Source organism: Pogona vitticeps, chromosome 2, assembly GCF_051106095.1.
Source record: "Pogona vitticeps strain Pit_001003342236 chromosome 2, PviZW2.1, whole genome shotgun sequence".
Classification (NCBI taxonomy): domain Eukaryota; kingdom Metazoa; phylum Chordata; class Lepidosauria; order Squamata; family Agamidae; genus Pogona; species Pogona vitticeps.
Window position 1 is genome coordinate 257,226,035 of NC_135784.1, and position 17,138 is coordinate 257,243,172.

Below are 17,138 nucleotides of genomic sequence, written 5' to 3' on the forward strand. Positions count from 1 at the left end.
TACCACATTCCATTGGATCATCTTTTATTTTGCCTGGGCTATTTCTGCTTTGTTTGTTTGGTTGGTTGGTTTTTAAAATTTTTCTTATCTGGAGGTAAATTTGTGTATCGGTACCAATAATAAGGTGATATATTTATTTATTTATTCTATTTATACCCCGCCTATCTGGTCATTTCGACCACTCTAGGCGGCTTAATATAGTATTAATTGGGGGGAAAGAGCACTTGAATGAGTATTCCTGCAGTCCTGAACATCATGCCCCAACTGCCTACTTTACCAAAACACCCACAGATGCCTCATCCCCATTTTTATAAGAACAAATTAGCTGATCACATTGGAAAAAGTTTATTTGAATTGTTTCAGCTTTAAAAAGTAGAAGGCTCCAGCAGCAGAGAGAAAAACTTCATTGGGAGCAAAAAGGGCTGGAGGGATTCCAATTGGCCTTTACATCATGTGATCATTTTAAAAAAACACCTTTGAATCAAGCCATACTATAAGTGCAGCAAATCCTGTGATATTTTATCATGTAGTTACAGCCTTAATCCATGTGGCATGTAACTCTTTTCTGCTCATAATCTGTACTGTTAATCAGGTACTTATTGTAGGGTACAAGGTTACACTGGATGATATAATTTTACTGCCTATTGTTACCATTGCACTAGTCTGATTCAGTCATTCCATTTCCTTGTGGAGTAAATATGTGAGGAGGAAAAACCCACTAAACCCACTTCCACCATTGTAATTTTCAGTGACTTGCTGAATAGAAGAGCTTACATTATTTGTTTTATATATTTATTTTAAATACTTATATACCACCTTACTTAGTGCCAGTGGTTCCCAACCTTGGGTATCCCAGGGGTTCTTAGACTATAACTCCCAGAAGCCTTCATTAGTGCCTGTGTTGGCCAGTATTCCTGGAAGTTGCAGTCCAAAAACACCTGCGCTACTCAAGATTGGGAACCCTTGCTTTAGGCGGTTTATAGTCAGGAAGAAAAAAATGATTTGTGAACCCACCCCACATACCAAGGTAAAAAGAAAGAGAGAGAAAAATGCCACTACAATCACAAAAATCTGAATGATGTGGAGTCAAGTGATTCATTTTATAGTTTCAGTCAGGAGAGGGTGCCCTTGAATGAAGAGCAATGTCTTCTACATCCTCTTGAAGACTGGGAGGGAGGGGGACTGGTGCAGCTCTAGTGGAAGCCATTCCATAAGGATGGGGCCACCATCAAGAAGGCTCAGTTTCCGGCACTGGTCTTTGCCTTCCTTGCTATGGCCACCTGTAAAAATAGAGCCTGCAAAGATCAAGTGGCACAGAGTGAAGTTCTGAAAGAAAGGCACTCTGAGAAATTATCTGTGGATGTGTCACCCTCTGAAATTATGATAGTGGGTTGGGGCTAGCATACTCTCCTCAGAAGTTCACACCACTCCTCCTTATCCCTGTCCAGAATGAGTATGGGACTACCCTCTTTGCTCTTTCCCCATATTACTTAGGTCAGTGGTAAGGGCTGTGGAGAGTTGTAAGTGTCACAGTGATACATGCACTGTGAGCCAAAGTGTCTCTTTATATTTATGTCAAGAGTTCTGTACTTAAATGTTCACATTCTACTCACTTGAATTGAAAGAATAAAGCTAGGATTTCCTCTAGCATATTTTGCATTGTTTCATCCATCCTGTCTGTTAAATGAGAGTATTAGCGAAATGGCAATAGGTTGTTCCATATTCTTCATTATTCTAGTGCGTTCGCATCAGCAGTTGTGAGGTATTTTGTAATAAATATGCTTTGAATAAATTGCATTTTACTGATGTTTCAGAGCAGCTGCAGTTGAGAGCAGTTAACATTATGTGAGGCAAAATAACTATTATGCATGAAGTTCTCTAAAATTCTGGCCTTAACTAGAATTGGCTCTATGCACTGCAGCTGTTCTCCAATTGTTTCTATCTTGCTGTGGGGGAATAATTGAAGATTATGGGTAGTTATTGGAACAAAAGATGCAGCATTCACTTTGAAGAACAGGATAGTACATGCTTGTCTCCCATCTGTGTTTTATTTAGAAATGTGCAGTCATTTCTTTCTGGAGACAATTATTGCTCAAACTCATACCCTAACTTTACGGTGCTTTTGGCTGTTCTTAAAATGATCCAGCCAATCCTTTATGAACAGCTTACAACAAAATCATAGTAGCGTTATAATAAATCAAATCACTGTAGAACTGTGTAGAATAAAATTCCAGTGAAAAACAAGTGTATAACTAGCAGCCCTCAGCAAATCAAAAAGTTCATACCTGCCACTAAAATCAGAAATTAAACAGTACCAGGCACACCTTCCTGGGGAGGGCAGGCTTTGGAACAGATCTTTTTAAAAATTATTCTTATTCCCTCACTACTTTCGGCCACCTAGAGGTTGTTACAGTTACTGCTACTTTTTCTTTTTTCGCAAAAATAACATGCCCATCCTTTGTTGCTGGGGTAGCTATTAGAAAATACATGAAACCTCTTTTTCACTCCACCTCTCAATCCATTTGGACATGGCGTGGGATTTGTAGTCTAAACACATAAAGTTCCAGGTGTCCATTTCTATGACTGTTGATTTAGTGGGCAAATTCAATTGTCATAAGAACTTAATCCACCAGGTGATAACTCCTTGGTATATTTAACAGGATAAAATGTTTATTTTATTTATTTATTTATGATTTCTACTAAATGTAAATGTTGTAAAATTATGCTGATATGGAGCTCAGAGTCAGGTTGTCTATAAGAATTAGAGGATGTCCTCCTAAGTGAAGCTTCCATGTTCAGAATTGGTACGTATATCTCTGAACATGGAAACATTGTGGGAAGGCCTTGCATATGGATCCTTCTAAGGTTCTACTGAGCCACTAAGGATTGGAATCAAATTTGTTTTTGTTGTCTTTGCTGGCTCTTACATACCCAAACAATGACTTCTAAAATTCCATCTCTATCCCTGCCTTTTCTCTAAAAAAAACTAGAGTTGGACTCTGGTGGCAATAGCTGACAATTCATTTAAACCATATTTTGCCTGTACAGTATATGCATTACCCATCCAGTGTCATGCCAGCTTAAGTCGAGGGGACTTGTTCTAAATGATGTTAGGTGCATGAAATGGAGTATCGGTATGTGTGAAGGTGAATGCCTTGTCGGAGGGGAAGGGGACCACAAAGGACACCCTGTGTTATTTATCATATTGTGAATCAATAGTCAGCCAAACCAACAACATATATTAGGAACTATTTACAGTGTCTCTCCACCACACAGTTCTCCTCACTGTGTTAGTAATATGGCAATTAGCTTTACTTCTCCAAGTTTCATTGAAGTGGATGGGGAAGGATTACTTTCACACCTACCCACGTCTTTGTGGTCTAGTCCAGTGGTTCTTAACGTGGGCGATAATGCCCCCCAGGGGGCGATTTCATTTTTCAGGGGGGCGGTGGAACGAAAAGGGGCGGCGTGGGGGCGCTGGAGCAGAAGGGGGCGGTAGGGGGGCTCTGGAGCAAGCCAAACCTGTGAAGATGGCTGCAGCCTTTTTACAGTGTGCATGAATATATATTTTCCTCCAATTTTAATTTAGTTTCAGACTTTTTGTCTTGAAATTTTTAGTTCCTGCATTTGTTTTTATGCCCTTTTTATATTTCTTTTTGCGTCTTAAAATTCACTTGCAACTAAATCATTAAATGTTACTTTTCGGGGGGCATTTCATTTTCTTGGAATTTAATTTTGTTTTCAGGGGTCATTGGATTTAAGTGTCTTAAATAAATAAATAAAATAAAATAAAATAAAATACATACATACATACATACATACATACATACATACATACATACATACATACATACATACATACATACATACATACATACATACATACATACATACATACATACATACATACATACATACATACATAATCACCGCAGGGAGGGGGGCAATGATAACTTCCTCAATGGCTCAAGGGGGCGTTTCTTTCAAAAAGGTTAAGAACCACTGGTCTAGTCTACCCAAGGATTAAAGTTTATAGACTTTTAGTCTTCCTTCGTGGATATCTCTTTTTGGTTGTCGTAGGCATTTAAATTGCCTCTCATGGCGCAGACAGTGTTGCTAGGCTGAGATCAGATCCTGTATCTCAAGCATGATCCTTGATTTGGTCTCAGTCTTGCCAGGTTCATTAGAGTTCTCTATTATAAAGACCCTTTGGGGAGGAAAGGACCTATGGGAGAACTGCTTTTTGGTAACACATAGCTGGCATGCACATGCATCCAACTCTTCCTCACCCGATTCTGGTGTGTCCACCCAGTCTTCCATGTTGCTCTCCTGCCCCCAGGTCTTCCTCTGACTCCTTTTATTTTTTTTATTTGTGGGATTTCCTTGCCAGGTTTTTTTCTTTCTTTGTTTTCCCATCCCTCTTGGTCTCTCCAGTCCTATGACTGCCAAGGAGAGTTCACTCCAGAGTAATACCCAAGAGAAGGAATCCACCTTGTTTCCACCAGATATCTGTGGAAGGCCAATAGGATGTGGAGCTAGACCCTTCCTGAGTGCCCATACTATCCAGCATGCTGAAAGACAAGCTAAGGATGCCCAGAGAGAGAAACCTAACTCCAAGAGGCCTCTCAAGAATAGTGGCACTGAGCAATTTAAGGACACCATAACTTCGGATTTAAGCCACTCCTCCAAGCAGAGGGCTCAACCCTCCAAATAGGGCTCACAACAGCTACATTGACAGACAGAGAATATTTCATCTACGAACCTACCAAGTGTGGATCCGGACTTGGCTGTTGGATACCCAATTCCAGTCATTATAAGAAATAGGGGCTTGAATCCAAGATTTAAAAAGAAGAGAAGTAGATGGAATGATGAGACTTTAGGGCGAGCCAACACCTATGGGCTTTCTAAACAATCCTTCGGCCAAGAAATTGGCTATTACTGCAAGGACTGACATGGTGACAGGAGCGATTCTTTGCAGGTGAAGAACCCATTGGGCCTAGAGCTTGAAGGCGATGGAGAGAAACCCTGTGATGCCAAGCATACTATGACCAATGTCTCAGGAAATGAAGTTAGTATGCAATCTCATTATAATTCAGTTAGGCCATCTTCTCCCTTTCATTTAGTGCCATCATTAGCTCGTGGCTTGGTAATGACTCTCCACCTCCTCAGCTATCCGACTCGGAAGATCCCATGTTTCAGCATAAGAGACCCGCAATCAGATTTTTATCTTGGAATATTGTGGGCTGGCAGACGAAGGCCTCGGATCCGGCCTTCATAGATTATATCAGTAACTTTGACATTATTCTGCTACAAGAAACGTGGTCTTTAAATGATCCAGTGTTAAACGGTTATGTGGCATATTCCATTAATGCCTCACCCAGCGATAGAGGAGTCGGCCCAAGGGTGGTATGGTCACTTTCCTATCAACAAAGCTACAAGCAACAGTAGTGGCATGGAATTTTTCCAACAGGATAGCTTCTGCCTTGACACTGAAGATTGCTACATGTTTGCTATTACTTATTAATGTTTATATTCCTCCACAACAATCTTGTGTAATGACAGATGACTTGTGGATTAACCTAGAGTACTATATTGAGCATTTAACACAATTGTATCTTGATGCTTCTATAATACAGTGGGGTCTCGACTTACGAACGACCCGATTTGCGAACAATTCGAGTTACGAACCTGCCCTATAGGGAAAGTAAGGACTCGACATGCGAATTTCCCTCGAGTTACGAACAGGGAAAAAAGTCCCCCCTCCCTCCCCTTAGAGGCTTCTGGAGGGGGGAAAAGGGTCAGAAACTTAAAAATAAATACTGTACTGTTAAATAAAGTCACTTACCAGGCCTTGGTAGCTCCCAAACCACAGGAAAAAGAGCAGGAAAGAGCTAAAAGCCGACACCCAGAAACAGCCTGGCAGCCATTTTGTGGTTTCCCCCCCCCCCGCTCCTCTCCCCGCCTAACAGCTGATCAGCTGGCTCTGAGCAGGCTTCCGGAGGCTTGCTCAGCACCTAAAAAGCCTGCCTGAGTGCCTTTGTGCTGAAAAAATCAGCACAACATGCTTTAAAACATTATTTAAAATTGGCTTCGTTTTAAAATAAAAAGAGTTCTAAAGTGCTGCCTTTAGTGTTCCCTGCCTTCCCTGAACCTAAGGGGAAAAAAGAAAGAAAATATCCCCCTCTAGTGGCAGAAGGCAGAATAGCAGCTTCCCATTAGTTTCTATGGACAGAAAAGAGCAGATACGGATTAAATGGTTTTCAATGCATTCCTATGGGAAATGCAGATTCGACTTAAGAACTTTTTGACTTGAGAACCACCTTCCAATACGGATTAAGTTCTTAAGTCGAGACCCCACTGTAGTCGCTGGGGATTGCGATGCCAGGATCGGTACAAATGATGAAACACTTTCTGCACGGTTCAATGTGACCTTCCCAGAACCTATTCTTCATCCAAATCTTGATCATAGGCAATTTAAAGATTGTGGCTGTAACTATGCCGGTCTACGCTTGATGTATATGATCAGTAATTCAGGTTTATCCCTTTTAAATGGGCGCATAACCGGTGATAGACCTGGTGAATTTACCTTTACCTCTTCAGCAGGTGCTTCCACAATAGATTATGTTTTAGTTTCCAGGGACTTGATGGATCGAATACATGATTTTAATGTAGTATATTGTGCAGAAAGCGACTATCTACCTTTGGTTTTAAAGATCTATTTTAATAATTATAATGTGTTTGTAGACCTTGTTTCTATAACACCCATTGCAGCCACTACAAGAGGGGCCCGCATTAAGTGGTCAGAAGAATTGGATGCATCTATGAGACAGCTGCTGTTTTCAGAACCTTATTTATATTTCAGTAATTTAATTACTTCTCTAAGTTTAGTGGAACCAGTCCTAGAGGCCTATAAACATATGGTACAATCTTTGCAAACTCAACTAACATGTAAAAAGTTAGGCAAACCAACTACTGGTCTTCACCATACAAAGCCCTGGTTTGATTCAGAGTGTAAAGCAGCTAAAAATGAGTTATTGGTCACCTATAGGACCTATAGAGAACAGAACCTGGCTAGAATCCGAACAGATTGGTTTACGCTTAAGAAGAAGTATAAGGCTCTGGTAAAAAGAAAAAAGCTTCAAGCACAGAAAGAAACCTGGCAATGTTTGATAACTGCTTCCATTTCGAAGGACACGGCTTCCTTCTGGAAGATAGTAACAAAGGGAACGCTAACTTATACTCCCAAACAAGATTTCTATATATTGCCTAGTATATGGGAAGAACATTTTCGAAGTATCTACACAGTCCATTCAGCTAGCACTTCAGCTTCTCAGAATGATCTTGATCATATACCTGAATGGCCCCCAGTCGCTCCAAGGGAAATTTTAATGCTAATTAAGCAACTTAAACCAGGCGAGGCTCCTGGAACTGATTATATTCTACCTGACCTTATAATGTCTAACTCTGACTGGTGGGCTCCAGTACTTGCGTCTTTATTCACTTGGATTGACAAAACAGCATGTTTTCTTGAGGATTGGGGCCTAGCCATTGTAGTCCCAATTTATAAATGAGGAAATAGAGGGGATCCTGCCAACTATCGACCAATAAGCCTATTAAATACTATTAGTAAACTATATGCAAGGCATTTATTGGGTAAATTGCAAGATTGGCTACTTGAGGAGAACATACTTGCAGAGGAACAAGCTGGAATTAGGCTGGGAAGATCCACCACAGACCAGGGTCTTATTCTACACCACCTGGCATCTAAATACGCTTCCCTTAAAGGTGGTGCTCTATATGCAGCCTCCATAGATTTGAAATCTGCTTTTGATCTCATACCAAGGCAATGCCTCTGGTCTAAATTTGAGACCACAAGTATTGATAAACGGCTTCTCCTGTTGATGCGGCGACTTCATGAAAATATGCAATTGCGGATTCTTTGTAACTCCATGGGGATCTTATCCAACCTAGTCCCTGTGCTTGATGGAGTGAGACAAGGTTGCATACTAGCCCCCGCCTTGTTTAATTTCTATATCAATGGTTTAGTTGGAAATTTAAGTAACCCCAATTTTCACCAACCTAAACTCGCCTCTCACCCAATTTCAATTTTACTTTATGCTGATGATGCCGTTTTATTGTCAACTACATGTGTAGGATTTAGAAGACTTCTGAGATCTTTCTCCACCTACTGTAATGAAGAACAACTAATAATTTATGCTAAAACCAAGATTATGGTTGTGAGTAGAAGGAGAATAAAGCACAAATGGTCTCTAAATGGACACCCTATAGAGCAAGTAGCATGCTATAAATACCTTGGCATAGTTTTTCATTCCTCAGAATCCTGGCTTGCTCATGTAAACCACACAGCAATGAGTGCCCAGAAAAATACTGGGGCAATAATAAGATTTTTTCATACTGTTGGGGGTAAACATGTACCATCGGTAATACAAGTTTTTAAGGCCAGGATTATATCACAAATGCTTTATGGTTCTCAACTATTTGCTTACACTAATCTACGACCTCTGGAGATTGTTCAGACCAAATTTGCAAGAACCATTCTTGGAGTTCCACCTTGTACTTCCAATGTGGCTCTTCGCTTAGAGGTTGGGCTAATATCCATTAAAACACGGGCAAAAGTCCTTATGCTGAAATACTGGCTTAAACTGATTTTCTCATCAGAAGGCTTGGCCCCACTGATCCTACTACATTCCTTTCAGTCAGAGTGGAAGAAGCATATAACTGAAGAGATATTGAAAATTGGTTTTTCTTCCAGTATAGTTATAGCAATGGGTCTTCCGGATGCCATTAGAGCAGTGAAGTTAAGGGTATGGGACATTGAACTACAGGACCATGTTGGCCAGTTAGGGAAATAGAACTTTCTTAAGAAATCTTTTATCACTTCCTTGTATTTAGCCAGCACTATGTCATCTAAAGCCATTAGGACTTTCACACTAGCTAGGCTCAATGTCTTTCCTTCTAAGCTTCTGGAGGGAAGATTTCGAGGTTTGCCGGCATCAGATTGTCTCTGCCCTTGTAATAATGATAGGTTGAATTAGTTGCTCATGTTCTTCTTTTCTGTTCTTGCTATCGGGATCTTCATATGGAGCTTTTATCACCCATTATTTGTAAATCTCCTGGGAGATCAGATGAGGATTATGTGCAGTGGCTACTCTCAGACAATACCCCTTATATCACAAGACAAGTGGCCAAATTATGTGCTGCAGCAATGGTTGTTCGTAAACAGATGTTTGGGTAGGTGATTTTAGATGGATAATATGTTTTTAATATATCACTGCCTGAAGTTTTACCAATATTAAAGATATATGATGTATTATTAATTGGAAAGAAGGGGTTGTTTTATCATGTTTTAATTGAATTGTATTATCCTGCCCGAAACAATAACTGTATGTGTCTATTTTATACTGTTTTGGTTTTACTGGTCTTAGACCGTAATAAAGTACCAGTACTACTACTTCCTGAGTGCCCAAGCCCACCCCCTCACAGTATGTTATTGTTGTGTGTCAATCAGTGGGTAAAATGGCTGTCTGTAGGCTTGTCTTCCCCTTAATGCTCAGAATACAGATAGGGACAAATATAAAAACGGACCATTTTTTCTGACAAATATAGCTGATTCGTCATATATTCGTCGATCCATATTTGTAAAATTTAAAATCAGGATGAATATGGCTTGGTTTTGTTCATCAATCCATTCATATTCGTCTATATTTGTTACCCCTTTTGAGGGCCTCTCTGAGCTTGCTGGCACCAATTTGAAGCTCTGGCGAATCAGGACAGAGATCCTGGATTGGCATGTCCGGCAACCAATAGCGCTGCTCAAAGGTGTATCTGCTTTTTACAGACGCGTCATATAAGCTTTTCCCGTCTGGTCATTCCCCACTTCTCTTTGTGCTCTCCGGAGCGAGAACAGTTGCTGCTTGCTGGCCTGCTGGTGCTCTTGCAGTTTCACTTTTGAGGCAGCAAAGCAAAGACTTATATTTTTCTTTTTCATCATCATCAGTCATCAGTCATCATCAGCTTTATTGGGAATTTGGGAAGGGATTTCAGGTAGCTTAGGCTACTTCTTCGGAAGGAAGGGCTTAATTTTATTTCAAATTCAAATCAATCAAACCTTTATTTTTCTGGAGGATTGTGTGTGTGTGTGTGTGTGTGTGTGTGTGTGTGTGTGTGTGTGTGTGTGTGTGTGTGTGTGTGTGTGTGTGTGTGTGTGTGTGTGTGTGTGTGTGTGTGTGTGTGTGTGTGTGTGTGTGTGTGTGTGTGTGTGTGAGAAAGTGAAACATCAGGTGTGGGTGTGGGTGGCTGGATCCATAATTCCTTTTTCCCCCAAAAGTACTTTTTTTGGGGGGGGGATGTCTAGGTGGGAGGATTATTCAGTTTTCAAAAGTTCATTTTAGAGAGGCTTGTGTCTCTCAGGGAATTTGGTGGGGGGCTAGATCCATCATTCCTTTTTCTTCCAAAACGTATTTTTGTGTGTGTGTGTGTGTGTGTGTGTGTGTGTGTGTGTGTGTGTGTGTGTGTGTGTAAGTGCGCGTGCGCGCGTGCGCGCGTGCCTCTGACTGAGACTTAGCTGGCAGGGCTTTTCTTTTTGCACTTTTTTGGCTTTTCTGCCATAGTGGGTCGGGGGGGAATTTTCCTAATTACATTATACTGAGGGGGGCTTTGTTTAGGCAGGCAGGTCACATTTTAATTAAAGAATTACATCACGATCTTTCTAAAAATAAAATTCATACACACTCCCTATTAGTTTCCTTCCTCAATCTCCATTGCTTTATTTGTTTAGTCGGTTTTGTTAGGCAGGCAGTAGAGAATGAAGGGACTTCTTCAGGGGCAATCGAAGGGGAAGAAAGCTGTGAAGCTACGTAGACTAGGTAGCGGCACCGTCATCATGACCACCACATGCACAATCACGTCTACGATAACCAGTGCTGCCACTGTCCACTGTGCCGCCTCTGGTGGCCTTGAAGGCAGGCAGGGAAGCAAAACTTCCAGAGGTGCCAAAATAACTGCCGCTCCTCTTCCTAGAGTAAATTATTACTTGTTCTGGAACAATTTTTTGTGATTTCCCAGTATTGGTTATGATACAACCTTTTTCCTTTTTGTAGCTTGCCACTGTTAGGTTACTACTTTCTATACTTTGCATCATCAGTTAAAATAAATGTATTCATTTTGTCATGTTGCCATTGATTTTGGCATCTTAGAACCATTTTGTGTTTGTATAAGTCTTAAATTGCTATCTAATTAATCCATTTTACTTAATTGACTCAGAATGTTAACTTGATTAGTCTGGTCAGACAATGTTCTTAAACATTAGGTGGGTACTAAATTGTGACAGCAAGCAACATTTTAATATGAATTCTTTTTTCAAATGTTATATGTCAAAATATTTTTTAAATGAAGAAATAAAAGAATTTATGTCGCTTCTTGTTAGCTTTGTCTTCCCCAGCCTGATGATCTTCAGATATATTCAAATACAAGCTCTTATCATGATAGACATAACATGTCTGTGCTGCTGTTCTCCACACTGAGTACCATGTAAGAATTTAATAAACGCAGGCATCCCTCTGTAATGCATTATAGACAAAGCATTATGACTGAAGATAACCTAATATTGATTTCAGTTAAATAGATAAGTCACAGAGAGAAAATCTATCACTAGATGCCATAAAATCGAAGAAGTGAAGAAAACTGATGTTTATAAATTACATTTGCTTAAGCCAATGTTTCTCTTTTTGTTGCATGAAAAAGCCATTTTTATGGACTTGTATTTGCATTGCTTTGTAAATAACTTCAAGGAAGCATTGCTACTGATGTCTTTCTAAAATACAGCTTTTACCAAAAGCAGTACTAAGAAGACTGAAGATACCGTCACAGACATTGAGACTTATTGTTTGAAATGGCAGTCTGGGAGTTCTGGGAATTATAGTCCAAAATAAGTTACTTTTCCCCATCTCTAGAACTGATCCTGTGAGCTAAATCCTGTTGCATAGCTTTATGCCTGGCACAGCTCAGATCGGACACTGGAAATGTTTATCTTACATTAATTAAAAGTTTTCTGTCCCCCCCCCCCCCCATTTTAGTTTCTGAGGCTCCCTCGGGATCCCTTTTGCTCTGGGGAAGTTTTTGGAAGTTTTGGGATGAGGAGAAGCCTTTAAAAGTAAAGAAATTGCTGCCAGGGGTGGTTATTGGTCGCCCTATTAAGTGGTGGGGATCCAGCAGCACGTTTTGGCTTTTTAAGGCTCCTTTCTACCCTCATCCAAAGGCTCGTAAAGGTTTAGCTGGGGCAAAAGGGATCCTAGGAGAGAATTAGAACCTAAAACAAGAGGATGGGAACTTTATTTATTTAAAATATTTTTACCTTTCCTTTCTCCTTGAAAAGGATCCAAGGCAGCTTACAGCATAGAAAGGCAATATTTAAAGTTTTAAACAATGATTATACAATGGTGGCTAACATAATTAAAATATAATATTTTAAGCTAAGAACAATGAGTATCAAGAGGCATCTTACATCATTAAAAGGCGATATTAAAGCTAGGAACAATATTTAAAAAGAGAAAAAATGTCACTCTTGAGAAATAGAAAACGCAGTAACAGTCCGTCTGAAAATCACACACAGGTAGCTAGTTATTGAGGGAAGGCTTTTAATTACTTAAACTTTGCACCAGGAGTTGCTGCTCCAGGTGCAAAGTTGTACAACAGGCGGTTGCAGTACCTTAAATGAATAGACAAGAATATTATTCTGGATTTACACAGTTGTAAGTGCAATAGCATAAATTGCAGCAAACCACTGCTAATTAATGAGTTGGTACTCATGTGACTGGGAATGCACATGGTACCTGTTAAATTAATGACAGTTCATCACCATGATTATGTTGAGTAAGTGTAAATCTACATTAGGATTCTGACCATGGTTTTGTGTAACAGATGCACACCCACACACCCCTCAAATATCAGCTTTGCAGGAAATTAGAACTGGGATAGTAGCAAAAAGGGTTATTATGCCATTATTTTGATTAAGATTTTGCCATTCCTACCCTCCCCCTCTTAAAACTGCTATTTTTGTTAGGAGGGAAGCTATAAAGTGTGAGAAAGGAAGAATTAGACTGGCAGAGTTGGAGTGAAGACTGATGAAGTGTGTTCACAGATAAATAAAGGCATAATATTATCTTTGGCAAGACCATGGAAAATGTAAAAGTAACGGTTGGGAATTCTACCTAGTATGTATCCTTAAAAAAGGAGTGGAAAATATGAAACTCATAAAAACCTTAAGAGTGAGTTTTATAATCCTGTTGCCAAACCATAATGCAAAGATGTGAAACTTATTTCAGCCTGACAGAGTTAGTCTTCAACTAAGTTATTGGGTGCAGCATTCCAATAGTGAATGTGGTGAAACACCGGTGGGTAAGACTGAAAATACTAGTGAATGTTAGCTTAAAGTTCCCACTGCCAAGGACTGAAGTTTAAGAGAAGTATTCTAGCATTTTAGAATGGGGGAAGATGTGTAGAAAAGCTGGGAACCCGCCCAATGATGGTGTCATGGGGAAGGGTATGACCATCTGGGGAAGCCTAGAAGGTCAGATTACTGTATTTTTCCATGTATAAAATGATACTTTTCCCTAAAATAATTAAAGGAAAAATTGAAGGTTGTTTTATACTTGGAAGAAGGGGGGGAGGGATCAAAGTTTTTTGATCCCTGTTTCCCCCTCCATGTTTTGCAAAGAAAATGCAGGGGGAAAGCAATTTCTACTTTCCCCCCTACATTTTTATTGTAAAAACCAGCTTTCCCCCTCCAGGTTATGCAGAGAAAATGCAGGGGGAAAGCGATTACTACTTTCCCCTTACATTTTCATTGCAAAATGTTTGCAACAATAATGCAGGGAGAAAGCGATTCCTACTTTCCCCTTACATTTTCATTGCAAAATGTTTGCAACAATAATGTAGGGGGAAAGCAGAAATCGCTTTCCCTTTACATTTTCTTTGCAAAACCTGGAGGGGGAAAGCTGCTTTTTGCTACGAAAATGTAGAGGGAAAGCAGAAATTGTTTTCCCCCTGCATTTTCTTTGCAAAGCCTGAAGGGGGAAAGCTGCTTTTTGCAACGAAAATGTAGAGGGAAAGCAGGAGCTTTATTTTGATTTCTAAATCAAAATAAAGAAATTTTGATTTCTAAATCAAAATAAAGAAATTTTGATTTAGAAAAGTGGGGGCGTTTTATACATGGGAAAATACGACAAGTCCCATATCTTGAGATTTACCACCATTATCCTGTATTGTTCAGATTCCTTCTCCCCAGTGCAGTATACTTACAGTTGTATTATAAATTGCCAATATGGTTTCTTGAGATTTGCTCAAAAGTAAATATATATTGGTCAGTGTTATTTCAACAATGCTTCCTGCTTGTCTACAGTATTTGTATAGTTAGTGGTACCATATTTGCCGGCGTATAAGACGACTGGGCGTATAAGACGACCCCCCCAACATTTCCACTCAAGATATAGAGTTTGTTATATACTTGCTGTATAAGACTACCCCCTCTTCCGCACACCTTCCACACACCAAATAAAAGGTGCTATTCATTGTCACCATTGTACGGCCGCAGCGCCTCCAGCCCGCCCCTGCATCTCCCTGTGACCGGCACTAGTACGCAAGTACGCATGTGTGAGCTCTGCGTAGAGAAGAGGCGGGCTGGAGCGCTGCTGCTTCCCGCCGAGCAGAACGGGCTGGTCACGTCGAAAAGGTTGGCACCCCTGTCTCGCTGCTGATGCTCACCGCGGCCACACTGGATACTACGTGATACTGGATAGTATGTAGAATGAAGTGGGCAGGCATCGGGAGGCCACTATGGGCAGCTATGTCTATCCCAACTGAAGTGCACCTGGTGTATAAGATGACCCCCCCCCCACTTGGAGGCATGTTTTTCAGGGCAAAAAAGTAGTCATATGCCAGCACATACAGTAGTTATGATGAGTTCTGCATGTCGAATATGTATTTGTGACTGATTTATTAATACATATGCATAAGTAAAGTGAAGTGTTCAATAAAACAGTTGTCTTCTGCTTCTTTAAGAATTTATGGCCTACCTGTGCTTATACAGTATTTTAATCTCATAAACTCAGTTTTAGTGGAATTCTTTTTCCCAGTCTCTGCTCACTGAATATATTCTTGTACTGTATGTTCCTTGTAAAGTTGTTTTGGGTCCCTGGCAATTGACTGCTAGACCATCCAGATAAAAATATGAGGAGTTGCTGCAGAATGTCAAGAGGTAGCAAATCCATGCTGAATGACCTTAAGCCAGGATAGAAGTGCACTCATCTACAAGTACCCTCAATCAAAATGTAATTTGTTTGGCTTACTTGTTCTTCTCCTTAGCTCTTAACCTCCTGCTTGACCATATCTCAGCACTTTGATTCAAAAAAGGAGGTGGCAGTACATCTGTGCATGTACTGCTAACATGGGTGTAGGTTTAAACCTGGAATGCTCTAGCTCATTGTCAGACCACCCAAGGTAGATATTGAGACAGAAATGAACAAGCAGACAAGAAAAACAAGTTCAGACATTTGATACACATTCTATATAAAGGCAAAGTGGTCTAAATAAAGGGTAAATGTAGGCAAAAGTAACATGTACCCATTTCCTGCATAAAAGGGAGAAGGATAGTTTGTAGGAGAGGTGTGCAGAAGTTGTTCTTTTTTGACATGATCAAGTGAAGAAGATAGCGGATTTCTTAGGTCTAAACATTAAATTCTCAAAGTGTCTCTATTATCACCTCTGGAACAACCTTCCTCCAGCGATTCGTGCAGCCCCTACCCTGGGCACATTTAAGAACCAGCTAAAAACATGGTTATATGTTCAGGCCTTCCATCCTGTCAATACTTAATTTCCTTTCTCTTTCTATCTATTTGTTTTATTATATGTGATGTTGTTTACTTGTAATAATTTTTATGCTTTATTGTATATTTTTATGGAAGCCGCTCAGAGTGGTCAGTCTGACCAGATGAGCGGGATATAAATAAATAAATAAATAAATAAATAAATAAATAAATAAATAAATAAATAAATAATAATAATAATAATAATAATAATAATAATAATAATAATAATAATAATAATAATAATAATAATAATAATAATAATAATACCAAAAGAAACAATAATTATTATCTCTGTATCACTTTCTGTATGCAAGGAGCTTTAAAAATTAACAAGAAGAAGGTGTGCTTCTGCCACAAAGAACTAAACTAGGATTTAATGATGGACTGCCAATGGATCTTCTTGCATCCTCCAGAAATAATGAGCTACCTACCACTTGCAGCTCCCCACACAGATTAAAAGCCTACTTCACACTCTGAGGATCTCTCTGGAGCAGGTTTTTCATGTCATGGAAAGGTGTGGAGGGAGGGAGAGAAAAAAAAGCTTTGATTTTGTTAGTGTGGCATACAGAAGCACATAATTGGATTGAGGTATAGATTAGGATGTTGACTTTGTCTAAGGAGTGAGGGTAAGCAGTGGGGAAATAGGCAGTCTGGTCAGTTACATTTGATAAATTAATTTCAGAAGGAGATGAAGGTTTTGTGCCAAGGGCTTCATGGAAATATGTGTTTGGGAAAGCCGCATGAAAACAGAATGGATGGGTGTTGTGAAGGAGTTCTTCTCAGGCACTGGATCTTGTGATTGCAAGAGGCAGGAGGACACACCGAATTGAATTGTAGAAGTTTTCAGAAAGGTAGCTGTGCTGGCCTCAAGTAGCAACAAGAATAACAGAAATGAAAGTATTGTGGCATATGTAAGAAAAATGCATTTATTTAATTGTGAGCTTTCAGAGATGCATTTGAAGAACTGAATTATTTTAATTCTTCAGTATAACAAGTGTTTCCCCCCACTGTTGCTATCCTAGGTACCCTTTCAGGAGCTAAGGAGAGTTGGGAATATGATTCTGGAGCTAGAGACCTTCAGAGTCCTGACTTGCACACTCGTTCAACTCTACAGAAGCTCTTTGAATTTGGAGGCAACACCATAAATCAACAAGCTGCACTGCAGAGGTTACTTACCCAGACCTCCAATCTTAGCAATTCAGTTGGAGGAAGTTACTTAGAACTTGCTAACACTGTGAGTACAATTTTAAAATC

General features: G+C 39.8%; 1 protein-coding gene across 2 annotated transcripts in view; it reads left to right on the forward strand.

Annotated features, from left to right (window-relative positions):
• The window catches only part of MCC (MCC regulator of Wnt signaling pathway), a 320,126-nt gene that overhangs the window by 46,920 nt on the left and 256,068 nt on the right, over positions 1–17,138 (forward strand). For both annotated transcript variants that reach the window (XM_020780019.3, XM_072992456.2), the window contains exon 3: positions 16,907–17,118. In XM_020780019.3, the coding sequence (XP_020635678.3) occupies positions 16,907–17,118 (212 nt within the window). The remainder of the gene's footprint in view (positions 1–16,906; positions 17,119–17,138) is intronic.